General features: G+C 40.1%; 2 protein-coding genes across 5 annotated transcripts in view; both read right to left on the bottom strand.

Moving 5' to 3' along the window:
• Positions 1 to 685: 685 nt before the first annotated feature.
• Positions 686 to 27464, bottom strand: part of LOC139751167 (uncharacterized) — a 51920-nt gene continuing 25141 nt past the window's right edge. The window contains exons 4-6 of one of the 4 annotated variants that reach the window (XM_071666282.1): positions 19998 to 20201; positions 12688 to 12873; positions 686 to 2250 (exon numbers count right to left, since the gene is read on the bottom strand). In XM_071666282.1, coding sequence (XP_071522383.1) covers positions 2048 to 2250; positions 12688 to 12873; positions 19998 to 20201 — 593 coding nt within the window. In that variant the 3' untranslated portion in view covers positions 686 to 2047. The other 3 variants (XM_071666284.1, XM_071666283.1, XM_071666285.1) reach the window with 3 other exon arrangements.
• On the bottom strand, positions 2263 to 10022 carry LOC139751637 (uncharacterized). The gene is made up of 4 exons (XM_071667273.1): positions 9950 to 10022; positions 9292 to 9367; positions 7927 to 8107; positions 2263 to 5285 (listed from the first exon to the last, which is right to left on the bottom strand). The coding sequence occupies exons 1-4, from the start codon at positions 10020 to 10022 to the stop codon at positions 4986 to 4988; spliced, it is 630 nt and encodes a 209-aa protein (XP_071523374.1). The 3' UTR covers positions 2263 to 4985.

The raw sequence follows: 27464 nt of genomic DNA, 5'->3' as shown, positions 1-27464 counted from the left end.
CGCTTTTAAAACCATTCCATCATCACTCGATCGTGTTCAGTACTCTTACCATCTTTCATAGTTTTTCTAATCGTCATTTGCTTCTTGGAATCACTGTCTGCACAGAATTTCAATATTTTCTCCTTTGTTTCTTTATATCATGAACAGTGCATAAACCAATGCTGTAAATGTCACACAGCTTACTCACCAAAACACCAAAGTCCATTTTTTCAACAGTTCTACTTTATCTTGGATTGATATGGAATGGTGTTTACATTTGACACCACAACTGACACTCTCACATGTCTTAGAAACCATAGCTATGGCTAAATCTAAGCAAAATAAGCTATAAATCTCAAAGAATTGCGGTATCACCACCAACAAGTGCAGTGTAAAGAATGTAAATAAGCACACCCTATGCACAACGCCATCTGTGGCAGCCCAGTTAACTAGTCTGGTGGCCACGGTAATTTCAAGTTCGCTCACGTAATTTTGTCTAGACTAAAGGAGGTGCCAAACCATCAGTTGCTGGAAAATTGGTGGTGCACCTGTAATGTGATTAAGTGATATGACTGTGGATGATGATGCCCTATCATCATCACTACAGGCAAAGCATTCTATTTTGCCATATGATGGTAATCTTTGATGTACTTAACTAACAAACAGAACAACATATGAGAGGGAATATTTAGAAATGTTCCTCAAAAACATATCCCCATTTTATAAAACTAAATCTTTGGTAACAATGGCTGGATTTACAGTAGTTTCACTTGGAGTAAAATCCTTATAATGTTTTGATATCTACACTTCAGAAAAATCAGTAGTTGGCAAATTCTTGGTTTTGAACACGCCAAGCTGAAGACATTTCACTGTATTCATATAGTCACAAGTCCTAGCTGGATTTTCAACCATAAAAATCCTTTGAATAGTCATATGTTTCGTCTGTTGACTGAGCCTGGATGTGTCTGCTGACCTTACATGGACTTGTCTGTTGACCTAGCTTTTACATCAGGTAAGGAGGCTATACTGACCAAGTACCAGACTGGGAAATTGAACCTGGGGCCTCTAAAATGAAAAGCCAGCCTATATTTAAAGGCTCGCTCCAGAAAAATAAAACAAACCCAAAATAATACATTAGCTTCAAAATGAGACACCAGGCCAATTACTACCTAACCTGAGGCCCATAAAATGAGAAACCATTTCAAAATAAATTTACAACAAATTACATGCTTTCATCTCATACACGAGCAAAATACGTAATAATAACACCCAACATGTCAAAGAACTGTTGGTTTTCTAACAACTCTGAGTATAAAGCAAAAAACATGACTCATTTCAGTGCTCAAAAAACAGTCCAACTTGTTATATCATCAAACCATCAACTTCTCTATGATGGCTTCCGCAAAGACAAAACTTCTCCAACTAAAAACAAAACACATAAGACCAAACTTTTTACATATTCATGCATCTCACAAAATTACTAATTACACATTTCAGAACACCTGTATGACTAATTATATCTACTACCATACTCTATGTAACTATATAATTTTACTTTATATAATATAATCAATCTTATATAACTTACTGATTTATATTCCATAAAATACATAATTCTTATTATCACACAATAACCTTGCCGCCAATATCCTTAGATATCACTGTGATAACTGCAAGAATAAAAAAAAATCTTACTGAATGTTTTGTGCATTCATTATGTTCTTTAGTAATCTTAATAAATATACCCAGATTTCACTTCAAAAATATATTATTCATATCACAATTACTTCTCACACATTTCAATCATATGCAAAATATTTTTCCTAATTCTGCATGTTACAAAACATGGCTCTCAGTAAACACATAAGTAAAATCCTGATACATGCTTCAGTTCTCTTGCACAAAATGCTTGTTCTCATTTCAGCCTACAGCAAAATATATCATTTTTCAGATCCATTCTAATTGAAAAAAATTTTTGTTCTGACTTTTTTACATACTAATAATTTTTCCATATCTTTTCATTTCAACCATATTTTGACAATTATTTTCTCTCCCCTCCCCCCTAAATTCACACATGTCTGACATGGAGGTGATCATCTGCTGTCTTGACTGGCCGGAGTTTCTCAGTCTCTGTAGCTCTGTAGTCACTGATGTAATACTTATCTCTGTGGTATCGCCGACAGTAATGGAAGGTCAAGGCGGCCACGAGTAAGAACACTAGCACCAGAGGGACAATGATGAGGCACAGCTGTGACCACTCCACAGGTGACGCTGGTGAAAAGGATGGAATTTGGATAAGGAGAAGTTATGTGAGAGAGACTATACCTATCCATCTATAACTATCTATGATCAGATTTTGCTATTAAGCAGGGTAAGCACAAAGTACTCATATGTCTTTCTTGATTAGTAATCATGTCTCTATCCATGCAAATTGCATTACTGTCAATTCTGAGTTCATCTGGAAATTTTTAACTATATGACTAGGATTCAATCAAGTGTTTCTGTGCTAATCGCATGCAAGTTTATTTCACTTGGTAGTACATGGAATAACTTTTTCGTTCTCGTGTTCTTATTAATTTTTGTTTGGTATCTAGTTGGTATATTCTAACGTATTACTACAGATTTCCTTAATCTGTCTCTTTCTTGTTAAGGCTATCTACTTACCTAAGAGTACCTATAAAAAGATTTTGCCATGATGGCAGGGTTAGCATGAAGTGTTCACTGCACTTCTTGCCTGATGAAACACTATTCTTCACAGCTGCTACCTGCATTACATAAATGTCTGTTCTTGATCTACCTGAGACTGATTCCAACCACATATCAAGGATTCCTTAAAATGTTTCTGTAGTTGATCCATGCACATCTTTTATTTCTCCTGGCAATATAATAAACAGTCTTCTAGTTTCATGGGTTGAGCTGTCACATAATTTTGTATGCTTTTTTTTTCAGTGCATGCCATGGTAATCCTGAAGATTCAACAACTCTGTATCTTCCTTGCTGAGAGGCTTGAAGGTTTAATACATTTTCTTACATAACTTCAGTTTGATGCCATGTGTAGATCATCTTATATCTTTCTGTTCTTTCAAGGGTATATAGGTGCAGTTCTTTCAGCCTTTCATTGTAGTTCATATGTTCCATCCCTTTGATTTTACTCATGAAATGGTTCTGAATTCTCCCCAACTGCATATTTCTAATTGTTTCATTAGTGAACACACAACACAACATTATTCAGATTTGCTCCTTATGTATACATTAAACATTCTCATCAGTACATTTCTATCTCTTGCAAGTTCTCAGAATAAAACAAGTCATCACTTGACTTGATAGTTTTATCTTCTCAGTATGCTCTCTGAAGCCTAGTATTTCTATTATGATGACAACCAAATCTTTTACAGCTGTTCTACTCTATATCAATTCCTTTGTTGGAGCTTTATATGGTACTGCCTGTTTGGTGTCTAGCATATCAAGCAATGGGAATAATTTGCTGGTAAAGATACATGGAGAGAGGAGTCTTGTTTATTGTGCCCCCATGTTGCCCCAACTTAAAAAACAAAAGAATACTTGGATGCCCAGTGCACTTCTATATGAATAAATAACGTATCATCTTTCCCCTTAGAATAAAGAACAAACTAAAAAGACAAAAAAAAAAAACTGCAGTACAATATGAAAACGTGTTCTACACTTGATTACATCAGCAATAATTGATGTCTTATTGATTAACAAAAAAGAACAATTTCCTTTGATCAACATAGGTATCTATCTTGCAAAAAGGGAAAACCAATAATACAGGAGTCTGATGTATAAAGTTTACAGGGTTTACAGGGTTAAAGCTTTTAGATCAGACCCTAGAATTACTATGAACAGGCAGATAAGTTCCATTGATACAGTCAAGCTACAAGTCTAGTTTCCTAGGGGAAGCCACCACACATACAGATTTTGTGTGTATTTTTCTGCTGCTGGAGAATGTTCTGCTTTGGGAGTTGCACTTTGTTCAGACCTGTTTGGCTCCTTCTCCAAGTCCCTATGGGCTTCAAGTTCCAGACTTTGAGGATCACTGCCCAAGGTAGGATTAACATCACATCTAGTCACCACTTCTCTTTTGGCTTTTGTAAGTCATATAAATTACCAATTTCACCTGTACATCCTTCTGTCTCAACTTCATAGGTTCTGCTCTTGAGCTTCTTGATGACTGTTACCTCCTTCCACTCCTGTGTCTTGTCAATGGGCTGCATCCTGACCGTCTCTCCTGCTGACAGTGGTCTCAACGATCTACGGACCTAGTGTCTTTCTGCCAAAGCTTTCTGCCTGTTCTGCATTAGATGTCTCTCTTCCTCCACAGAACATTGTTTGGGCTCCAATGAGGAGTTGCTTGTGGGCACCAGCATCTTCATTCTTCTTCCCATTAGTCATAGTGTAGTACTGGTATCTAGTCCTTACTGTGGAGTGTTTCTCATGTCAGGAGTCCCATGTACATGTCTTCCTTTGCTTTCAAGAACCACTTCATCATTCCCTTCACAGCCTTCACAGCTGCTTCAGCAGGTCCATTAGCCTTGCTGTTGCCCAGGCTGGATGTTTCATGGGAATGTTCCATGCTCAGGTGAATTGCTGAAATTGTCCAGATGTGAAATGCAGTCCATTATCATTTATCAGGATTCCAGGTATACCATGGCAGGCAAAATTACTTTTAAGTTTATGAATAACAGTTTCAGAGTCAGACACAGGTAAGTAGTCAAAGTCAATGAACTGACTAAAATAATCTACAGTAACTAAGTAGTCTGTCTCTACCTCTGTCCATGGACTGTCAGGGATGTCATGTAAATACAATGGTTCTGAAGCCTGTCTACTAGCTGAAGATACACAAAAATCATATAATTCTATGTATTGGCTAATCTTAAAGGACATGCTGGACCAAAAAATCAACTCCCTAGCAAGTCTCACAAAGGAATATATTCCTAAATGGCCCACATGTAGTTTGAGCTTCACTATACCTCTCAGTGTGCTAGGAATCATAACCCTTTCTTCCCATAACAACACTCCGTCTTGAAAGTAATCTCCTCTCTGTAGCTGAAATAGGGCAACTCAACTACCTTCAGTTGGCTTAGTATTTCATCCTTCTCAGTGGCCTCTCTAACTTCACACAGGCTACCAGGCCTGAAAGGAGCATCAGTTAAATCATGAACTGGCATCATGATTTCCTGGGGCTCACCTACAGGGGCTCTAGTTAAACCATCAGCCACAGGAATGTCTTTGCCTGATTTGTGGCTCACTTTATAGTGGTACTCTTGAATTATCATTAGCATTCCTTGTTACCATTTGGGAGTATGGGATAGAGGATTGTCCCTAATGCTGAGCAGTGGTTTGTCATCTGTAATAAATTTTTATTATTATTTTGCTTTGTCGCTGTCTCCCGCGTTAGCAAGGTAGCACAAGGAAACAGACGAAAGAATGGCCCAACCCACCCACATACACATGTATATACATACACACCCACACACGCAAATATACATACCTATACATCTCAATGTACACATATATACACACACGGACATATACATATATACACATGTACATAATTCATACCGTCTGCCCTTATTTATTCCCATCGCCACCTCGCCACACATGGAATAACATCCCTCTCCCCCTCAAGTGTGCGAGGTAGCGCTAGGAAAAGACAACAAAGGCCCCATTCGTTCACACTCAGTCTCTAGCTGTCATGAAATAATGCACTGAAACCACAGCTCCCTTTCCACATCTAGGCCCCACACAACTTTCCATGGTTTACCCCAGACGCTTCACATGCCCTGGTTCAATCCATTGACAGCACATCGACCCCGGTATACCACATCGTTCCAATTCACTCTGTTCCTTGCACGCCTTTCACCCTCCTCCATGTTCAGGCCCCGATCACTCAAAATATTTTTCACTCCATCTTTCCACCTCCAATTTGGTCTCCCACTTCCCCACATTCCCTCCACCTCTGACACATATATCCTCTTGGTCAATCTTTCCTCACTCATTCTCTCCATGTGACCAAACCATTCCAAAACACCTTCTGCTCTCTCAACCACACTCTTTTTATTTCCACACATCTCTCTTACCCTTACATTACTTACTCGATCAAACCACCTCACACCACATATAGTCCTCAAACATCTCATTTCCAGCACATCCACCCTCCTGCGCACAACTCTATCCATAGCCCACGCCTCGCACCCATACAACATTGTTGGAACCACTATTCCTTCAAACATATCCATTTTTGCTTTCCGAGATAATGTTCTCGACTTCCAAACATTCTTCAAGGCTCCCAGAATTTTCGCCCCTCCCCCACCCTATGATTCACTTCCGCTTCCATGGTTCCATCCGCTGCCAGATCCACTCCCAGATATCTACCACCTCAACCAAAACACCCTATATCTGCCACTCTATCATCCAACACATTCAACAAACCTTCAAAATACTCACTCCATCTCCTTCTCACATCACCACTACTTGTTATCACCTCCCAATTAGCCCCCTTCACTGAAGTTCCCATTTGCTCCCCTGTCTTACGCACTTTATTTACCTCCTTCCAAAACATCTTTTTATTCTCCCTAAAATTTAATGATACTCTCTCACCCCAACTCTCATTTGCCCTCTTTTTCACCTCTTGCACCTTTCTCTTGACCTCCTGCCTCTTTCTTTTATACATCTCCCACTCATTTGCATTTTTTCCCTGCAAAAATCGTCCAAATGCCTGTCTCTTCGCTTTCACTAATAATCTTACTTCTTCATCCCACCACTCACTACCCTTTCTAATCAACCCACCTCCCATGCTTCTCATGCCACAAGCATCTTTTGCACAAGCCATCACTGCTTCCTTAAATACATCCCATTCCTCCCCCACTCCCCTTACCTCCTTTGTTCTCACCTTTTTCCATTCTGTACTCAGTCTCTCCTGGTACTTTCTTACACAAGTCTCCTTCCCAAGCTCACTTACTCTCACCACCCTCTTCACCCCAACATTCTCTCTTCTTTTCTGAAAACCCCTACAAATCTTCACCTTCGCCTCCACAAGATAATGATCAGACATCCCTCCACTTGCACCTCTCAGCACATTAACATCCAAAAGTCTCTCTTTCGTGCCTATCAATTAACACATAATCCAATGACGCTCTCTGGCCATCTCTCCTACTTATATACATATACTTATGTATATCTCGCTTTTTAAACCAGGTATTCCCAATCACCAATCCTTTTGCAGCACATAAATCTACAAGCTCTTCACCATTTCCATTTACAACACTGAACACCCCATGTATACCAATTATTCCCTCAACTGCCACATTACTCACCTTTGCATTCAGATCACCCATCACTATAACCCGATCTTGTGCATCAAAACCACTAACACACTCATTCAGCTGCTCCCAAAACACCTGCCTCTCATGATCTTTCTTCTCATGCCCAGGTGCATATGCACCAATAATCACCCATCTCTCTCCATCCACTTTCAGTTTTACCCATATCAATCTAGAGTTTACTTTCTTACACTCTATCACATACTCCCACAACTCCTGTTTCAGTAGTGCTACTCCTTCCTTGCTCTTGTCCTCTCACTAACCCCTGACTTTACTCCCAGGACATTCCCAAACCACTCTTCCCCTTTACCCTTGAGCTTCATTTCACTCAGAGCCAAAACATCCAGGTTCCTTTCCTCAAACATACTACCTATTGCCCCTTTTTTCTCATCTTGGTTACATCCACACACATTTAGACACCCCAATCTGAGCCTTCGAGGAGGATGAGCACTCCCCGCGTGACTCCTTCTTCTGTGTCCCCTTTTAGAAAGTTAAAATACAAGGAGGGGAGGGTTTCTGGCCCCCCCACTCCTGTCCCCTTTAGTCGCCTTCTACGACACGTGAGGAATGCGTGGGAAGTATTCTTTTTCCCCTATCCCCAGGGATAAGGGATATGGTCATTACAAAAATGACCATATGTGAAGTGGTGAATTTTCTCAAGACCATAGACAATTGCTAACATTTCTCTTTCTATTTGGGCATAGTTTTTCTCTGTCTCACTCATGGACCTACTTGCAAAAGGTACAGATTTTCCTTCTTGTAGAGGAACTGAACTGAGCCCAGTCCATATTCATTAGCATCATTCTCTAGTGTTAACTCTTTGTTTGAGTCATAAAACACTAGTAGGGATACACCAGCTATCACATATTATACTTTCTGGAAAGACTGCTCTTGTGCTGCAGACCAGCCCCAGGGAACATTATTCTTTAAAAGATTATGAAGTGGGTGCAAGACATCACACACATTAGGAAGGAATCTAGACACATGCTTGACCATGCCTAGAAATGATATGAGGCTAGTTTTGGAATATGGGGTTGGAAAGTTCTTTTTCTTTCTTTCTTTCAAACTATTCGCCATTTCCCGCGTTAGCGAAGTAGCGTTAAGAACAGAGAACTGGGCCTTTGAGGGACTATCCTCACCTGGCCCCCATCTCTGTTCCTTCTTTTGGAAAAATAAAAAAAAAAATAATGAGAGGGGAGGATTTCCAGCCCCCCGCTGGAAATCCTCCCCTCTCATTATTTTTTTTAATTACTTTTATTCTTTCAGGATCAGGTTGAAGGCCCCCCACCCCCCCTTGGTTATTCTATGTCCCATTAATGTTAAGGCATCACACTGCAAATCCATCTTTCTCTTGTTGAGCTAGATATCATTCCTTCTACAACATTTAAGAAAACTTTCTAGGTTTGCATTATGATCAGTTATGTTAACCCCATGTATTATGATGTCAAACATGCTAGTGCCTCAAGCAATCACTTTTAAAAATTTCTGAGGAGACATTCAGCCCAAAAGGAAGATGCAGCCACCTAACTCTACCATGATATGTTTGGAATGTGATTAGAACATTAGGAGTATTAAGTCTACGATGCCAATAGCCAGATACCAAGTCAACTTTTGAAAATACCCTAGACTGGTCCAATTCATGAAGGGTGTCCTCAAGAATGGGAAGAGTGTAGTGTTCTCTCTGAAGAACCTTATTCAGATCTTTTGGGTCTATACAAATTCTGACTTTCCCATGCTTTTTAGGACTCATAACAACTTGACTCACCCAAGGGGTTGGCTCATCCACAGGTTAAATTACACCCAACCTGGACACTCTTAAGTTCTGACTTTAGCTTAGGTTTCATGGATATTGGCATGCACCTGTCTGGCCTTATTACAGGTTTAGCATTAGGGTCAACTTTAAGGAAAAGTTCCTAATGATCCTTTCATTCCATCCAAATATTCATCCTCTAACTTGACCTTGTTCACTCACTTAAAGTTGCCCTCCTTCACTTCCACTAGCCCCATCTGTTGACTAGCATCAATTCCAAAAAGAGGTGTAAGATTCCCTTCAAAGACAATGAAATCAATGGGTAATTTCTGATTGGTCGCAGGGTTATAAAAATTTCTCGTGCACATACCAAATGGAACCTGACTGCTTTGGTTCCAAGTATTAGGGATGTTATTTGTAGGTTTGATATGTTTGGCAAAAATGATGGGCAGGGTATTAACACTGGAACTGGTGTCAAACTGAAAAGCTATCTCTTTACCCCTATTATCATCTTACACTTTGCTTCCTTCTGATTATTGTCACATAACTTGAAGTTACCGAATAAATAAAATCAGTAGCTGCCTCTGTTGAGGAAGATTCAGACTCAGAAGTGTTACAGTAAGTTTCACACACTTTATGTACTTTATGACCTCTCTTTTTCTTAATTTCTTTATGCTGACCAGACTGATTTTTCTGTGATTTGCACATATTGGCAAAATGATTACTAAGGCCACATGATACACACTTTCTGCCATAAGTAGGACATTTCTCTCTATCAGACTTTCTTGGAATTTTTGTACTCTGCCTTCACTCTGTAGTTCTTCTCCTTATAACCTCTGTTTTCTTATGCTACCTTATTCATTGTGTCTGGTCTCATCACTCTTGTTCAGAGCTGCTGCATTCTCAGTAGCTTTGCATATGTCAGTGCATTCCTCCAGTGTGAGATCCCTCATTTGGAGCAGATATGTTTGCAAATTTGAGCCTCTAACACCCAAGACAATATGATCTCTGACTGTTGATGGCAGGCAGTTATCAGAGTAAGCACAAGTTTTTACAAGAGATCTAATATTTCAAAAATTTCACCTTCATCCTGATTCCTACTATCAAAAATACACCTTTCATGTCACATTCAATTTTCCTATGGCATACTCCTTGACTGTTCTCTCAGATTCCTCAGTTGTAAACACAAAACTATTGTATACTTTAAGAGCATCATCAGCCAATACATGTTTAAACAAAACTACATGTACCACCTTTTCAAGCTTGTCCAAGTGAGAAAGTACAGCATAGTCCTTCTAACTCTGCTTGAAGATCTTCCAGTTCTCGACCACATTGGGGCCAAGTGTCGGGTTTAGAAATTCTAAAATTTTGTCTTATTATTGTTTCCAACATCTTATCTGAGACTGACACAATGCTAATCGGGCATTAACTTAAAGCTCTGGCTGTGATCAATTATCAGCTGCATCCCTATGGAATGTCACTTCTTCAGTAAAATACGAAAATTGTAACTGGTCCTTTTTTATTACTTTTCTATCAAGACAAAAGCATTAAGTTTCCATATCTAGCATTCTTATTTCTCAAAAAAATTATCTGACAAGAGAAAATACATAAAAAGAATACATACTGAAAATAAATATTCATGGGTGCTGTCTGTAAGATGGCATAAACTTCCTCAAGTATACCAGATTTCTTGCTCTTTACACTTATAACAATAAGAGAATTATAAAGGACAAAAAAAATTTAAATAGCCAGATTTAAAAGGATGACAAGCAGCATCATGATACCAACTCATGAGTACTCATGAGTTGGTGTAACACAGATAATGCTGCACATCTTAGTTCTGGAAAAAAAATTCAAATTTTCACCACATGAAAAGAATTAACACAAAAACTTCAGAGTGCAAAGAAAAGCATCCATACTTTTTCTATGGCATTGAGCTGAAAAAAGCATAAGTAGAATGAGCACAAATCAAGAAAAAGTTGTACCATTCTTCATTTATTTAGCTCTCTTTATGTTACCTAAAAAGAGGACACTGGATTGATACCACAATGGTAGATGGTGCATCAAAACATAAGCATGCTACACTACAGTACCCAGCTTCTTGCACAGGTCCAAAACATACCTGGGGATGGGAGAATGGGGGGCAGATGAATGTAAATGAGCCAGGAAAACAAGGTTAAAAGAAAAAAAAGTTGAGAAATAAAACTGAAATATGACTAACTCTGGCATTTCATTTTAGTCAGTACTGAATTTAAGTTTAAAAGTAAAAATGTAATGTAAATGTGTGTACAAACAAAGTGACTTATGAAACAAAATTAAATGAAATGCAATGGCTTTGGAATGTCTCCCTGTAACATACCGAAGCTCATCTCTACTACACAAGATTTCAAATTCTTTTGGTATCTGACTGATGGGGTGGATTACCAGCCATCCAAAACAATCAGGTTATGTGCAATGATTCTGAAGTACAGGTGTGCAGACAGCACATTTTTGCCCATATTTATAATGGCAAATCATAGAAATGAAACATCATACAGAGGCATTGCTCTCTGAAGTCAAATCTAATTACGCTTAGGAAGTTTTCTCCATACAAGTAAAACACTTCTCCTTTTTCATTTAGCTTGTCTTGCTGTATAGATACATACCCTGGAATTTCTGCTTCAACCACAAAATATTTCATTTTTCTGCATCAATCAATGATTCCAATGCTCTGATTATATGTAGGTTTTCCACATATCATGAAATTAGGTTATCGAAATCTACCTCAATAATCTGGGCATTTGCACAGAATATAGTTCTTTAGTATTCTGTGTTAATTAATCCTTTACAAATTGTTAACACAAGCGGTGTGTTTGATGTCATCACAGGAGGGAAGTAATAAGTGTTTTGCTAACTTTCCTGACCTAAGAGATAATGGCCTTACTGACATTACATGATATAACACTTTCATGACTTCTATTTTCTATGTTACTAGGAAAGATAGTCCAGATCTAAGTCTGACTGTCTCATGTTTCTCCTAAAAAGCTAAGTTAGAACTGAGTTCGACTGTCTCAGATGAACTGATTTCTTGCTTGTACTGAGCTGGGTGGAGCTAAGGTCAGGACATCTTACCTCTACAAATGTTTGACAAAGACTAATAAAAAATGATCAAAAACTAATGAAAGTATGGTGAAGACTGATGAAGATAAAGTAGAAAGTCAGAAAGAGGAAAAGTGAAAGATACTGAGAGAGAAGGAAGAGAGAAAGAAATGTGAGATTTCTACATAAACATTCTCATGACTATAGTAATTTCTTTAATTTTCTTCTCAACCTGGTTTCCTTTATGCTATATTCTCTTTTACTTTAACTTCCTTTATACTCTAATGCTGCTGATGATAATAGTCACAGTAAAAGGCACCTGTTTAACCTTTGTATGAGTCGATCTAACATACAGACTTCCGTGACATTCTTGCACATTCTTGCTTAAGTTTGCGGACAATAAGAAACTCTGAAAAGTTTTTGAATAAAGATTAGTTCAAAATTCAGAATAAAGCTTACCCTATAACAGCCATTTCTTATCATTCCCCTGCATTTAAAATAATACTCAATAAACTCTTAAAAATTATAGTATCAACCTACTCTGCACAGCACTCTTTGTCATTCCATCACTGGCACCTACGCTGGTACCTCCACGTAGTGAGAGACCATCTGAAGTGGGTACATGGTTGTGTGAGTGCGTGATTGGTATATGGTCAAGGAAGACCCTGGATCTATTCTGCCCATCATGCCGCTGGTCTTGGTTGGTCTCTACCTTGGCTGCCATGTCTGAAGAAGAAGTCTACATTTATAGTGTCTATGGCAAAAGCACTTTTGGATGTACTTAAGAGAATAAATTCTTTTGAATGGTTTGAAACTGGTATCATAATTTATCATGTGATTTCACTAAAGTCATAGATCTATGTTTTGGATTAATGAAAACACAATGAACCATGGACCTCTGACAAATATGAAAGGTGAAGTTAGAAAATAAGCATTATAGAGATTGTCAGAAATAAAATAAGTGTCTCTAAAATAAAATGATGACTATGTTTCTTTTCAAGTGTAATTAATATTTCACTTCATTATCATATGCAAAAAAAACATCAGACACATATAGATATCTAGAGCATTTTGAACAAACATTCATTACCAACTACCTTCATACATGCATAAATGCAACCAAGAAATAAGAAATTTTCATTTTATGCAAGATACAATATTCATTCATATATTACTATTATTACTATCAAATGCAACCCTAGGACTCCTTTTACTGGTCACTGCAGCTTTGAGGCTACATTCTATATGGCAGCAGGAAAAGGTGAACTACCTTCAGGAGAGAAGGACCTTAAAGACACTAAACTCTTTCCATCTGCTGAGATCTAGCCTCATGGAAGGTGGCTTATCATCTGCAGCATTAACACTGGCAGGAGTGGGAAAACATCTCTACCTATATGAATACAAACTTAGAGGGGAAAAAAAAGCCACTTTTGCACATATTCAGTCCTCAGCTGGCATGTGTAATGAACTGAATCCAAAGCCAAGCATTAACAGCCAAGCCCCACTAACTCCCCATTGGTTTACTGTGACCACTTCTCATGCCCTAGCTCAATCCAGTGACAGCATATTGCCCCTCAATATCCCACATCACTACAATTCACCATATGCACTTTCCCCCTCATGAATTTTTAGGCACCAGTACAGCCTCCTTCATGCCACCCTTCCACTTCCTCTCTATTTGTCTAGGTATCCCTGGGGATAAGGGAGAGAGAACATTTCCTACATATTCCCTGTGTGTCATAGAAAGCAACTAAAAGGGATGGGAGGGGTGGGGTAGAGGGGGGGTGGAAATCCTCCCCTCCAGTTTTTACTTTTCCAAAAGATGGAACAGAGAAGAGGGTTAAGTGAGGATTTCCTTCAAAGGCTCAGTTCTCTGTTCTTCATGTTACCTTGCTAAAGCGGGAAATGGCAAATTTGTATGAAAACTGAAAAATTTATTTATCTATCAATCTATCTATCTATATTGTTACGAGCCTGTGCATTCGTTATCACGAACCTGCATGTTCGTTGTGTTCATGAAAGAGAATTTGTATGCTTAGATAAGCCACGTGGTGACCTGGGAGGTCCCAAGAGATTCCTCAACTGGTTCCATGTGTACCTGTGATCTCACACATCTCAAGCCAGGTGGCCAAGATTAGCGGTGTATCTCGGAACCGGGTGCTAATTGTTTCTTCAGGTCCCATGGTCAAGTGAACCAGGGTCAGCCACAAGGTCATGCATAGGAAAGTTCGCCCACCCATCCTGGTTGTCATCAGAGATGCAGGGCTGGGCTGTTAGACAGTTTGAGGGCCGGACCTTAGGCCTCCCCTAGCCAATCACATCAGGATGAGAGCATGACAATCAGTCTTTTGACCAATCAAGGGTAATTGTGGTCATTCTGACCTATCATAGCCATAGGTGGCGGGTCAAGGCGTGGCTAGCTATTCCTGCCCGGCTGTTCCTTCACATAAAGGGCTCAGACAATAGTCTAGTAGCCGATTCCTTCTGCAGACTCGTGCCCAAAAAGGTAATGGAGGCTTTCCTAGTCTCAAACCCTGTAGCTACCACTGCCCTAGATTGTAAGATGCTATACTGTGTCATGTCAGGTCTGCGTGTAATCATGTATCATAACTAGTCATAGAATTGCCCAATGAATCAGTGTATCTCTTCATCACGTTACTGTAGTCAACTTGTCATAAAGGAAAGAGATTTCCTGGTCTGAAATCTTACTTGGAATGTAGAATGTGGAATACTGAATGTTAAGTGTTGATGAAAGCGTTTGTACCCGATCAATGTGCTTTGTTATCTTGTATTCTTATACCGATTAATGTGCATTATCTTGTATTCTTATTTTATGTATTACATGTAGGTTTAAATCTGGTGCATACCAAATAGAATTGATGACCCCCTAGGATAGCATCGTAAAACATAATTGATGTTCTTGCTAGAAGTTCATAACAATATCTATTTTTTTTTTCATTATTATTTTGCTTTGTCGCTGTCTCCCGCACCAGTGAGGTAGCGCAAGGAAACAGACGAAAGAAATGGCCCAACCCACCCACATACACATGTATATACATACAAATCCACACATGCAAATATACATACCTATACATCTCAACGTATACATATATATACACACACAGACATATACATATATACACATGTACATAATTCACACTGTCTGCCTTTATTCATTCCCATCACCACCCCACCGTACATGAAATAACAACTCCCTCCTCCCTCATGTGCGCAAGGTAGCGCTAGGAAAAGGCAACAAAGGCCCCATTTGTTCACACTCAGTCTCTAACTGTCATGTAATTATGCACCGAAACCACAGCTCCCTTTCCACATCTAGGCCCCACACAACTTTCCATGGTTTACCCCAGACGCTTCACATGTCCTGGTTCAATCTATTGACAGCACGTCGACCCCGGTACACAGCATCCTTCCAATTCACTCTATTCCTTGCACACCGTTCACTCTCCTGCATGTTCAGGCCCCGATCACTGAAAATATTTTTCACTCCAACTTTCCACCTCCAATTTGGTCTCCTACTTCTCCATGTTCCCTCTACCTCTGACACATATATCCTCTTGGTCAATCTTTCCTCACTCATTCTCTCCATGTGACCAAACCATTTCAATACACCCTCTTTGCTCTCTCAACCATATTCTTTTTATTACCACACATCTCTCTTACCCTTACATTACTTACTCGATCAAACCACCTCACACCACATATTGTCCTCAAACATCTCATTTCCAGCACATCCACCCTCCTGCGCACAACTCTATCCATAGGCCACGCCTCGCAACCATATAACATTGTTAGAACCACTATTCCTTCAAACATACCCATTTTTGCTTTCCAAGATAATGTTCTTGACTTCCACACATTCTTCAACGCTTCCAGAACTTTCGCCCCCTCCCCCACCCTATGATTCACTTCCGCTTCCATGGTTCCATCAGCTGCCAAATCCACTCCCAGATATCTAAAACACTTCACTTCCTCCAGTTTTTCTACATTCAAACTTACCTCCCACTTGACTTGTTCCTCAACCCTACTGTACCTAATAACCTTGCTCTTATTCACATTTACTCTCAGCTTTCTTCTTTCACACACTTTACCAAACTCAGTTACCAGCTTCTGCTGTTTCTCACATGAATCAACCACCAGCGCTGTATCATCAGCGAACAACAACTGACTCACTTCCCAAGCTCTTTCATCCACAACAGACTGCATACTTGCCCCTCTTTCCAAAACTCTTGCATTCACCTCCCTAACAACCCCATCCATAAACAAATTAAACAACCATGGAGACATCACACACCCCTGCCGCAAACCTACATTCACTGAGAACCAATCACTTTCCTCTCTTCCTACACGTACACTTGCCTTACACCCTTGATAAAAACTTTTCACTGCTTCTAACAACTTGCCTCCCACACCACATATTCTTAATACCTTCCACAGAGCATCTCTATCAATTCTATCATATGCCTTCTCCAGATCCATAAATTCTACATACAAATCCATTTGCTTTTCTAAGTATTTCTCACATACATTCTTCAAAGCAAACACCTGATCCACACATCCTCTACCACTTCTGAAACCACACTGCTCTTCCCCAATCTGATGCTCTGTACATGCATTCACCCTCTCAATCAATACCCTCCCATATACTCAACAAACTTATACCTCTGTAATTTGGGCTCTCACTTTTATCCCCTTTGCCTTTATACAATGGCACTATGCAAGCATTCACCAATCCTCAGGCACCTCACCATGAGACATATATACATTAAATAACCTCACCAACCTGTCAACATTACAGTCACCCCCCTTTTTTAATATATTCTACTGCAATAACATCCAAACCCGCTGCCTTGCCGGCTTTCATCTTCCACAAAGCTTTTACTACCTCTTCTCTGTTTACCAAATCATTTTCCCTAACCCTCTCACTTTGCACACCACCTCAACCAAAACACCCTATATCTGCCACTCTATCATCAAACACATTCAACAAACCTTCAAAATACTCACTACATCTCCTCACATCACCACTACTTGTTATCACCTCCCCATTAGCCCCTTCACTGAAGTTCTCATTTGTTCCCTTGTCTTACGCACTTTATTTACCTCATTCCAAAACATCTTATTCTCCCTAAAATTTAATGATACTCTCTCACCCCAACTCTTGTTTGCCCTCTTTTTCACCTCTTGCACCTTTCTCTTGACCTCCTGCCTCTTTCTTTTATACATCTCCCAGTCATCTGCATTATTTCCCTGCAAAAATTGTCTATATGCCTCTCTCTTCTCTTTCACTAATAATCTTACTTCTTCATCCCACCACTCACTACCCTTTCTAATCTGCCCACCTCCCATATACATATTTTTTCTTTTTTCTTTCATACTATTCGCCATTTCCCGCATTAGCCTGGTAGTGTTAAGAACAGAGGACTGGGCCTTTGAGGGAATATCCTCACCTGGCCCACTATTCTGTTCCTTCTTTTGGGGGAAAAAAAAAACAAGAGGGGAGGATTTCCAGCCCCCCACTCCCTTCCCTTTTAGTCACCTTCTACGACACACAGGGAATACTTGGGAAGTATTCTTTCTCCCCTATCCCCAGGGATAAATATATGGTTGTTTAATTTGTTTATGGATGGGGTTGTTAGGGAGGTGAATGCAAGAGTTTTGGAAAGAGGGGCAAGTATGCAGTCTGTTGTGGATGAGAGAGCTTGGGAAGTGAGTCAGTTGTTGTTCGCTGATGATACAGCACTGGTGGCTGATTCATGTGAGAAACTGCAGAAGCTGGTAACTGAGTTTGGTAAAGTGTGTGAAAGAAGAAAGCTAAGAGTAAATGTGAATAAGAGCAAGGTTATTAGGTACAGTAGGGTTGAGGGACAAGTCAACTGGGAGGTAAGTTTGAATGGAGAAAAACTGGAGGAAGTGAAGTGTTTTTGATATCTGGGAGTGGATTTGGCAGCAGATGAAACCATGGAAGCAGAAGTGAATCATAGGGTGTGGGAGGGGGGTGAAAGTTCTGGGAGCCTTGAAGAATGTGTGGAAGTCGAGAACATTATCTTGGAAAGCAAAAATGGGTATGTTTGAAGGAATAGTGGTTCCAACAATGTTATATGGTTGCGAGGCGTGGGCTATAGATAGAGTTGTGTGGAGGAGGGTGTATGTGCTGGATATGAGATGTTTGAGGACAATATGTGGCGCAGGTGGTTTGATCGAGTAAGTAATAATAGGATAAGAGAGACGTGTGGTAATAGAAAGAGTGTGGTTGAGGAAGCAGAAGAGGGTGTTTTGAAATGGTTTGATCGCCTGGAGAGAATGAGTGAGGAAAGATTGACCAAGAGAATATATGTGTCGGAGGTGGAGGGAACGAGGAGAAGTGGGAGACCAAATTGGAGGTGGGAAGATGGAGTGAAAAAGATTTTGAGTGATCGGGGCCTGAACATGGAAAAGGGTGAAAGGCATGCTGGGAATAGAGTGAATTGGATCGATGTGGTATACTGGGGTCGACTTGCTGTCAATGGACTGAACCAGGGCGTGTGAAGCATCTGGCGTAAACCATGGAAAGTTCTGTGGGGCCTGGATGTGGAAAGGGAGCTGTGGTTTCAGTGTTTTATACATGACAGCTAGAGACTGAGTGTGAACGAATGTGGCCTTTGTTGTCTTTTCCCAGCGCTACCTCGTGCAGATGCGGGGGGAGGGGGTTGTTATTTCATGTGTGGCAGGGTGGCGATGGGAATGAATAAGGGCAGACAGTATGAATTATGTACATGTGTGTATATGTATATATCTGTGTGTGTATATATATGTATACGTTGAGATGTATAAGTATGTATATGTGTGTGTGTGTGGAGGTGTATGTATATACATGTGTATGTGGGTGGGTTGGGCCATTCTTTCGTCTGTTTCCTTGTGCTACCTCACTAACGCAGGAGACATAACCCTATAACATGCATGTTACAGAACATGCATGTCAGAGCTGTGATGGGTTCTAGGTTTAAAACAAATAGGACAAATGTGAAACAGCTAGAACAGGTGTACAAGAACAACAGGAGAATTCCAGATATAAAAAAGGGTACATAGCCAAGGACTGGTGTGCATAAGCTAGGTCATGTGCAAAATCGAAAATGGGTTTTTAGGGCCTAGGACAAGCATGCAGGAGCTACAAGAACAACAAAGGTGAATGTGCATGGATCAAGGCACATACAGTGGAACAGAGAGAGGTTTCCCTGGACTTTGACAAATGTAAAGGAATCAGATGTCCATAGCTAGGACATGTCTACACATATATAGACAAGCTTTTAGTAACTAAAATAAATGTTTAGGATATAAAAGAGGTGTTTAGAAGCTAAGACACGATTTTAGGAACTAGGAAAAGTGTCCAGGAGCTGGGACAAGCATGTGGGTGTCGAGATAGGTTTAAAAGAACTAGGATACCATTACAGGAGGTGTCTATGAAAACAAAGATACATTCTTGAGGACTGATGTAATTGTTGAGGACCTAAGATGGTTTTAAAAACTAGGACAAGTGTACAAGGACTAGGAGAGGGATGTCCAAGTTATGATAGGTTTTACAGAGCAAGGATGAATGTGTAGAATCTAGAATAGATATACTAGGGTTATGAAAGGATTTTAGGGATTAAGGCAAATATGCAGGAGCTAGGACTGGTGCACTGGGGCTACAGAAAATTATTTTGGGTACAAAAACATTTTTGTAGGTATTGAGAAAGGTTTACAAGAACTAAGACAGATTTAGTGGATGGGGGAGTTAAGTAGGTGCTGAGATAATGTATGCATAAGCCAGGACAGTGCAGATGGCAGATTGATGAGGGAGAGGCTGGCCACACCTGTGCAAGGTGGGCAGCAGGGTTCAGCAGCATCTTGCATCGTGGTGGAGTCACGGTGTTGTTGGGAGCACGGAGCTTGGGCACACTGGGTGATGTTACACTCAGTGTAGCCTGGGGCAACACAGCCGCATGATACACAGGGTCCTCGCCTCCATTTGACGCCCACAGGGTACACAGTTTGACCATCATTGCACCCAGTGATACCTGTTGCAACACTAACATTTGTATATTTGTTGGGCCAGACCAACAAGTTACTGATTAAGCCTGAAACTTTTCACTGCACTGCTAATTTGTTTCATGAATCATTACTCTTCACTACCCTAACTAACATATTCCACTACAAGAAAAACTCAAAGTAAAAAGCATCCAAACCTTACTAAACGTTATTAATGTATGCCCCTGCATTACTCCAAATGATATTGACATATACACAGCTCAATACAGATGGTACTGATATATCCTGACTTCTGTCCACTGTATGGCACTAGCATATCTAGATCTCACTATATAAGACCCTAACACATCCTGGCATTAGTACCAACACATAACTTAGCCTTGATACACACATGACACCATCTCACAAAACATGATACTTATATGTCCTGGCCTTAATACACAAGAAATTAACATGTCCTGGCCTTACTATCCCTGACACTAATACATATTCTAGCTTCATGATACATCATGTAAACATCTTTAATGCCTCACCATATTCATTTTGATGCAAAACTGGATGTCGCAATACATTATGCTAACAGTAACAAAACTCCTTACCATACCATCAGTTACCAACTATAGCAAACTGAATGCATGTTTCATGAAATAAAAATTATAATATATAGTAGCTTCTAAAAAGTCTAACAATTAATTGTTATCATCTCTTATCACACACAGCATAACTATATTCCAGTCATATAACACTATACCACTGTGCTGGTATCATTTTACTCATGAGCAATCATTTTGCTGTCATCCTGTATCTGCATCAATAGGCAGCTTCATTACAAACTAAAGTACTCTCCTGTTATACGACAGCATTTGTGCATTAATCTGTGATATGATGATGTGGTTACTAAACCAACACTGGACCTTATGACCCACAGTTTCACCCTTAGTCTTATCAGTGTCAGTCTACACATGCATGGGACTCATTCATGCACATTGATTGACTTAACTATGAAATGGATGTCAGTTCATCTGGGAAGGTAAAATGCATATTATGAACTTTACTACATCCATGTCTCAGGGCACCTTGATTCATTTAAGTTAACTGGAAGTCAAGGCAATGAAAATCAGCATGCATCAAAAGAATATGACACAGCATGGCCAACAAAGATTCTTACAAGTTACAGTCTCTATTTCTGTACCATTTCATCACTATGTTACTATACCTAGATTTCTGATGCCTGTTCCCACTTGTAACTCCCTCAAGTGAACTCGTGTCACTTCTTAGCCTTTAGTGGCTCACTCTTAACAGTCTATTGGCAGAGGTCAAATCTAGCACTGTGTTTGCAGAGGCTACACCCTAATGTTTCTACTGACTAAGTCTATCTAATGCTCCAGCCTATCATTCCTACCTACAACTTCTGCCTAATGTTTCTTCCTAATGCAATGTGTTACTGTATTATCATATCCCTAGATGACAGTATTAGTGTGACTACATCGCCATGTAACTGCACTTATGAATTTGTGCATGTTGTACCACATTTCTGATGCATTACTGAAATACTGCAACATGTAACTGCTTTATCATTTCACTATGCAGCTAAATCATTGAAATGATGCATCATTTCACTGTATACTTGTGTTTCTTGTCAGGGATGTCCAAGTACACGTACAAGCTTGCACTTCTGAATTTTGTAACTGATAAAACTGACCTTATGTTATATAACTGGAGTACTTGTGATTTGATCTTTTATTCTCATTAGGGGCATCTTCTAAAGACAACTAATATATAAGGCAGCCTTCTAAACATTACAGGTATAAGAAAAGGGCCTTTAACTCTCGAGCATATGCGACACCCCTACGAATGTTACAAGTATATGGGGCAGTCCTCTTGCTATCCTAAGTAATTAAGCAGCTGGGTCAATAGTTGTAAAGGTTATAGGTTTCCTTATTAGTGATAGACTGCATCAAGGTATGCTTCCAAAAAGAAAAAAAATTGGGTTTACAGACAGAGACAAAATAAGAGAGCAAGAAGTGGAGCTAGCTCAGAAGCACACTCCCATGGAATTGAAGTTGTATGAATTTGGGCCATATGTCCAGCCTCTTTGGAGCTGGGAGAGTATTTAGAAGACTGTTTAAGAACACATTAGAGGTGGCACAGGTTCAGAAGGAGAGGAGACAGAGGAGGAAGACTAGATGTGGAATGAAAGTTGAATGAAAGGAAGATACAGTAACAAAAGGAGTGGCTCTTTCAGTTGGTGAGTTAGCTACAGATTGATCAGGTCAGAAGAGAAGATGAAAGGCTGAATTACAGTAGTTTTAGAAGAGACTTTTGGCTAGGAAACAGAAAACTTTCCCATCAGATGAAATAAAGTTAGTACAATTAATCTTGATGAAGGTGTGCTTAACTTTATGAAGAACAGCTCTGTAGTGGCTTAAAGCAGAAATGAAAGCAGAGTGGATTTTAGGGAAAGTGGAGAGTTTCTTAAACCAATATGTTGTCCCCTGATGGGAGAGAGACTGGAGCAAATGTGACCAAACCATCACACTTCCACAGATCTGGTTCTTTTTCAATCCTTTTCTATAACATTCATGGTCTGATTCTAACCTTCCCCATTTTGAACACCATTTGCTTATCTCTCCCCCTGATCCTATACTTCTCTCAGAAACCCAACTGTACAAGACTGCTTCTCCTTTGCAATATCAGATTTACAACTATAATCTCTATCACCGTTTCCACTTCAAGGGTAGAATTTGTGTCAACCATATTGTGAGATCTCCTACTGCTTGTCTCTTAGATCTTCAATATCCTAATTTTGATGCCAACTTTCTCAAAACATCTCTACCTTCATATACCTTGCTTTTGTGTTTTGCTTATACCCCCTCCCCAATTCCTTTGACATGGGATGCTGCTTCCTGTGGGGAGGGGTAGCAACAAAAATGGAACAGGGCAAGCAAGTATGAATATGTACATGCATATATATATTTGTGTAAGTATATATATTTTTTTTTTTTTTTGCTTTGTCGCTGTCTCCCGCGTTTGCGAGGTAGCACAAGGAAACAGACGAAAGAAATGGCCCAACCCACCCCCATACACATGTATATACATACACGTCCACACACGCAAATATACATACCTACACAGCTTTCCATGGTTTACCCCAGACACTTCACATGCCCTGATTCAATCCACTGACAGCACGTCAACCCCGGTAAGCCACATCGATCAAATTCACTCTATTCCTTGCCCTCCTTTCACCCTCCTGCATGTTCAGGCCCCGATCACTCAAAATCTTTTTCACTCCATCTTTCCACCTCCAATTTGGTCTCCCACTTCTCCTCGTTTCCTCCACCTCCGACACATATATCCTTTTGGTCAATCTTTCCTCACTCATTCTCTCCATGTGCCCAAACCATTTCAAAACACCCTCTTCTGCTCTCTCAACCACGCTCTTTTTATTTCCACACATCTCTCTTACCCTTACGTTACTTACTCGATCAAACCACCTCACACCACACTTTGTCCTCAAACATCTCATTTCCAGCACATCCACCCTCCTGCGCACAACTCTATCGATAGCCCACGCCTCGCAACCATACAACATTGTTGAAACCACTATTCCTTCAAACATACCCATTTTTGCTTTCCGAGATAATGTTCTCGACTTCCACACATTCTTCAAGGCTCCCAAGATTTTCGCCCCCTCCCCCAACCTATGATCCACCTCCACTTCCATGGTTCCATCCACTGCCAGATCCACTCCCAGATATCTAAAACACTTTACTTCCTCCAGTTTTTCTCCATTCAAACTTACCTCCCAATTGACTTGACCCTCAACCCTACTGTACCTAATAACCTTGCTCTTATTCACATTTACTCTTAACTTTCTTCTTTCACACACTATACCAAACTCAGTCACCAGCTTCTGCAGTTTATTACATGAATCAGCCACCAGTGCTGTATCATCAGCGAACAACAACTGACTCACTCCCCAAGCTCTCTCATCCACAACAGACTTCATACTTGCCTCTCTTTCCAAAACTCTTGCATTCACCTCCCTAACAACCCCATCCATAAACAAATTAAACAACCATGGAGACATCACACACCCCTGCCGCAAACCTACATTCACTGAGAACCAATCACTTTCCTCTCTTCCTACACGTACACATGCCTTAAATCCTTGATAAAAATTTTTCACTGCTTCTAACAACTTGCCTCCCACACCATGTATTCTTAATACCTTCCACAGAGCTTCTCTATCAACTCTATCATATGCCTTCTCCAGATCCATAAATGTAAGTATATATATATATATATATATATATATATATATATATATATATATATATATATATATATATATATTATTATTATTTTTTTTTTTTTTTTTTAATTATACTTTGTCGCTGTCTCCCGCGTTTGCGAGGTAGCGCAAGGAAACAGACGAAAGAAATGGCCCAACCCCCCCCATACACATGTATATACATACGTCCACACACGCAAATATACATACCTACACAGCTTTCCATGGCTTACCCCAGACGCTTCACATGCCTTGATTCAATCCACTGACAGCACGTCAACCCCGGTATACCACATCGCTCCAATTCACTCTATTCCTTGCCCTCCTTTCACCCTCCTGCATGTTCAGGCCCCGATCACACAAAATCTTTTTAACTCCATCTTTCCACCTCCAATTTGGTTTCCCTCTTCTCCTGTTCTCCCTCTCCTCTTGTTCCCTCCACCTCCGACACATATATCCTCTTGCTCAATCTTTCCTCACTCATCCTCTCCATGTGCCCAAAAAACTTCAAAACACCCTCTTCTGCTCTCTCAACCACGCTCTTTTTATTTCCACACATCTCTCTTACCCTTACGTTACTCACTCGATCAAACCACCTCATACCACACTTTGTCCTCAAACATCTCATTTCCAGCACATCCATCCTCCTGCGCACAACTCTATCCATAGCCCACGCCTCGCAACCATACAACATTGTTGGAACCACTATTCCTTCAAACATACCCATTTTTGCTTTCCGAGATAATGTTCTCAACTTCCACACATTCTTCAAGGCCCCCAGAATTTTCGCCCCCTCCCCCACCCTATGATCCACTTCCGCTTCCATGGTTCCATCCGCTGCCAGATCCACTCCCAGATATCTAAAACACTTCACTTCCTCCAGTTTTTCTCCATTCAAACTCACCTCCCAATTGACTTGACCCTCAACCCTACTGTACCTAATAACCTTGCTCTTATTCACATTTACTCTTAACTTTCTTCTTGCACACACTTTACCAAACTCAGTCACCAGCTTCTGCAGTTTCTCACATGAATCAGCCACCAGCGCTGTATCATCAGCGAACAACAACTGACTCACTTCCCAAGCTCTCTCATCCCCAACAGACTTCATACTTGCCCCTCTTTCCAAAACTCTTGCATTTACCTCCTTAACAACCCCATCCATAAACAAATTAAACAACCATGGAGACATCACACACCCCTGCCGCAAACCTACATTCGCTGAGAACCAATCACTTTCCTCTCTTCCTACACGTACAGATGCCTTACATCCTCGATAAAAACTTTTCACTGCTTCTAACAACTTTCCTCCCACACCATATATTCTTAATACCTTCCACAGAGCATCTCTATCAACTCTATCATATGCCTTCTCCAGATCCATAAATGCTACATACAAATCCATTTGCTTTTCTAAGTATTTCTCACATACTTTCTTCAAAGCAAACACCTGATCCACACATCCTCTACTACTTCTGAAACCACACTGCTCTTCCCCAATCTGATGCTCTGTACATGCCTTCACCCTCTCAATCAATACCCTCCCATATAACTTACCAGGAATACTCAACAAACTTATACCTCTGTAATTTGAGCACTCACTCTTATCCCCTTTGCCTTTGTACAATGGCACTATGCACGCATTCCGCCAATCCTCAGGCACCTCACCATGAGTCATACATACATCAAATAACCTTACCAACCAGTCAACAATACAGTCACCCCCTTTTTTAATAAATTCCACTGCAATACCATCCAAACCTGCTGCCTTGCCGGCTTTCATCTTCCGCAAAGCTTTCACTACCTCTTCTCTATTTACCAAATCATTTTCCCTAACCCTCTCACTTTGCACACCACCTCGACCAAAACACCCTATATCTGCCACTCTATCATCAAACACATTCAACAAACCTTCAAAATACTCACTCCATCTCCTTCTCACATCACCACTACTTGTTATCACCTCCCCATTTGCGCCCTTCACTGAAGTTCCCATTTGCTCCCTTGTCTTACACACTTTATTTACCTCCTTCCAGAACATCTTTTTATTCTCCCTAAAATTTAATGATACTCTCTCACCCCAACTCTCATTTGCCCTTTTTTTCACCTCTTGCACCTTTCTCTTGACCTCCTGTCTCTTTCTTTTATACATCTCCCACTCAATTGCATTTTTTCCCTGCAAAAATCGTCCAAATGCCTCTCTCTTCTCTTTCACTAATACTCTTACTTCTTCATCCCACCACTCACTACCCTTTCTAATCAACCCACCTCCCACTCTTCTCATGCCACAAGCATCTTTTGCGCAATCCATCACTGATTCCCTAAATACATCCCATTCCTCCCCCACTCCCCTTACTTCCATTGTTCTCACCTTTTTCCATTCTGTACTCAGTCTCTCCTGGTACTTCCTCACACAGGTCTCCTTCTCAAGCTCACTTACTCTCACCACCCTCTTCACCCCAACATTCACTCTTCTTTTCTGAAAACCCCTACAAATCTTCACCTTAGCCTCCACAAGATAATGATCAGACATCCCTCCACTTGCACCTCTCAGCACATTAACATCCAAAAGTCTCTCTTTCGCACGCCTGTCAATTAACACGTAATCCAATAACGCTCTCTGGCCATCTCTCCTACTTACATAAGTATACTTATGTATATCTCGCTTTTTAAACCAGGTATTCCCAATCATCAGTCCTTTTTCAGCACATAAATCTACAAGCTCTTCACCATTTCCATTTACAACACTGAACACCCCATGTATACCAATTATTCCCTCAACTGCCACATTACTCACCTTTGCATTCAAATCACCCATCACTATAACCCGGTCTCGTGCATCAAAACCACTAATACACTCATTCAGCTGCTCCCAAAACATATATATATATATATATATATATATATATATATATATATATATATATATATATATATATATATATATATATTTTTTTTTTTTTCATACTATTCGCCATTTCCCGCATTAGCGAGG

This window comes from Panulirus ornatus, chromosome 11, assembly GCF_036320965.1.
Source record: "Panulirus ornatus isolate Po-2019 chromosome 11, ASM3632096v1, whole genome shotgun sequence".
In the NCBI taxonomy this organism is placed as follows: Eukaryota; Metazoa; Arthropoda; class Malacostraca; order Decapoda; family Palinuridae; genus Panulirus; species Panulirus ornatus.
This window is presented reverse-complemented; position numbering and strand designations above follow the sequence as displayed.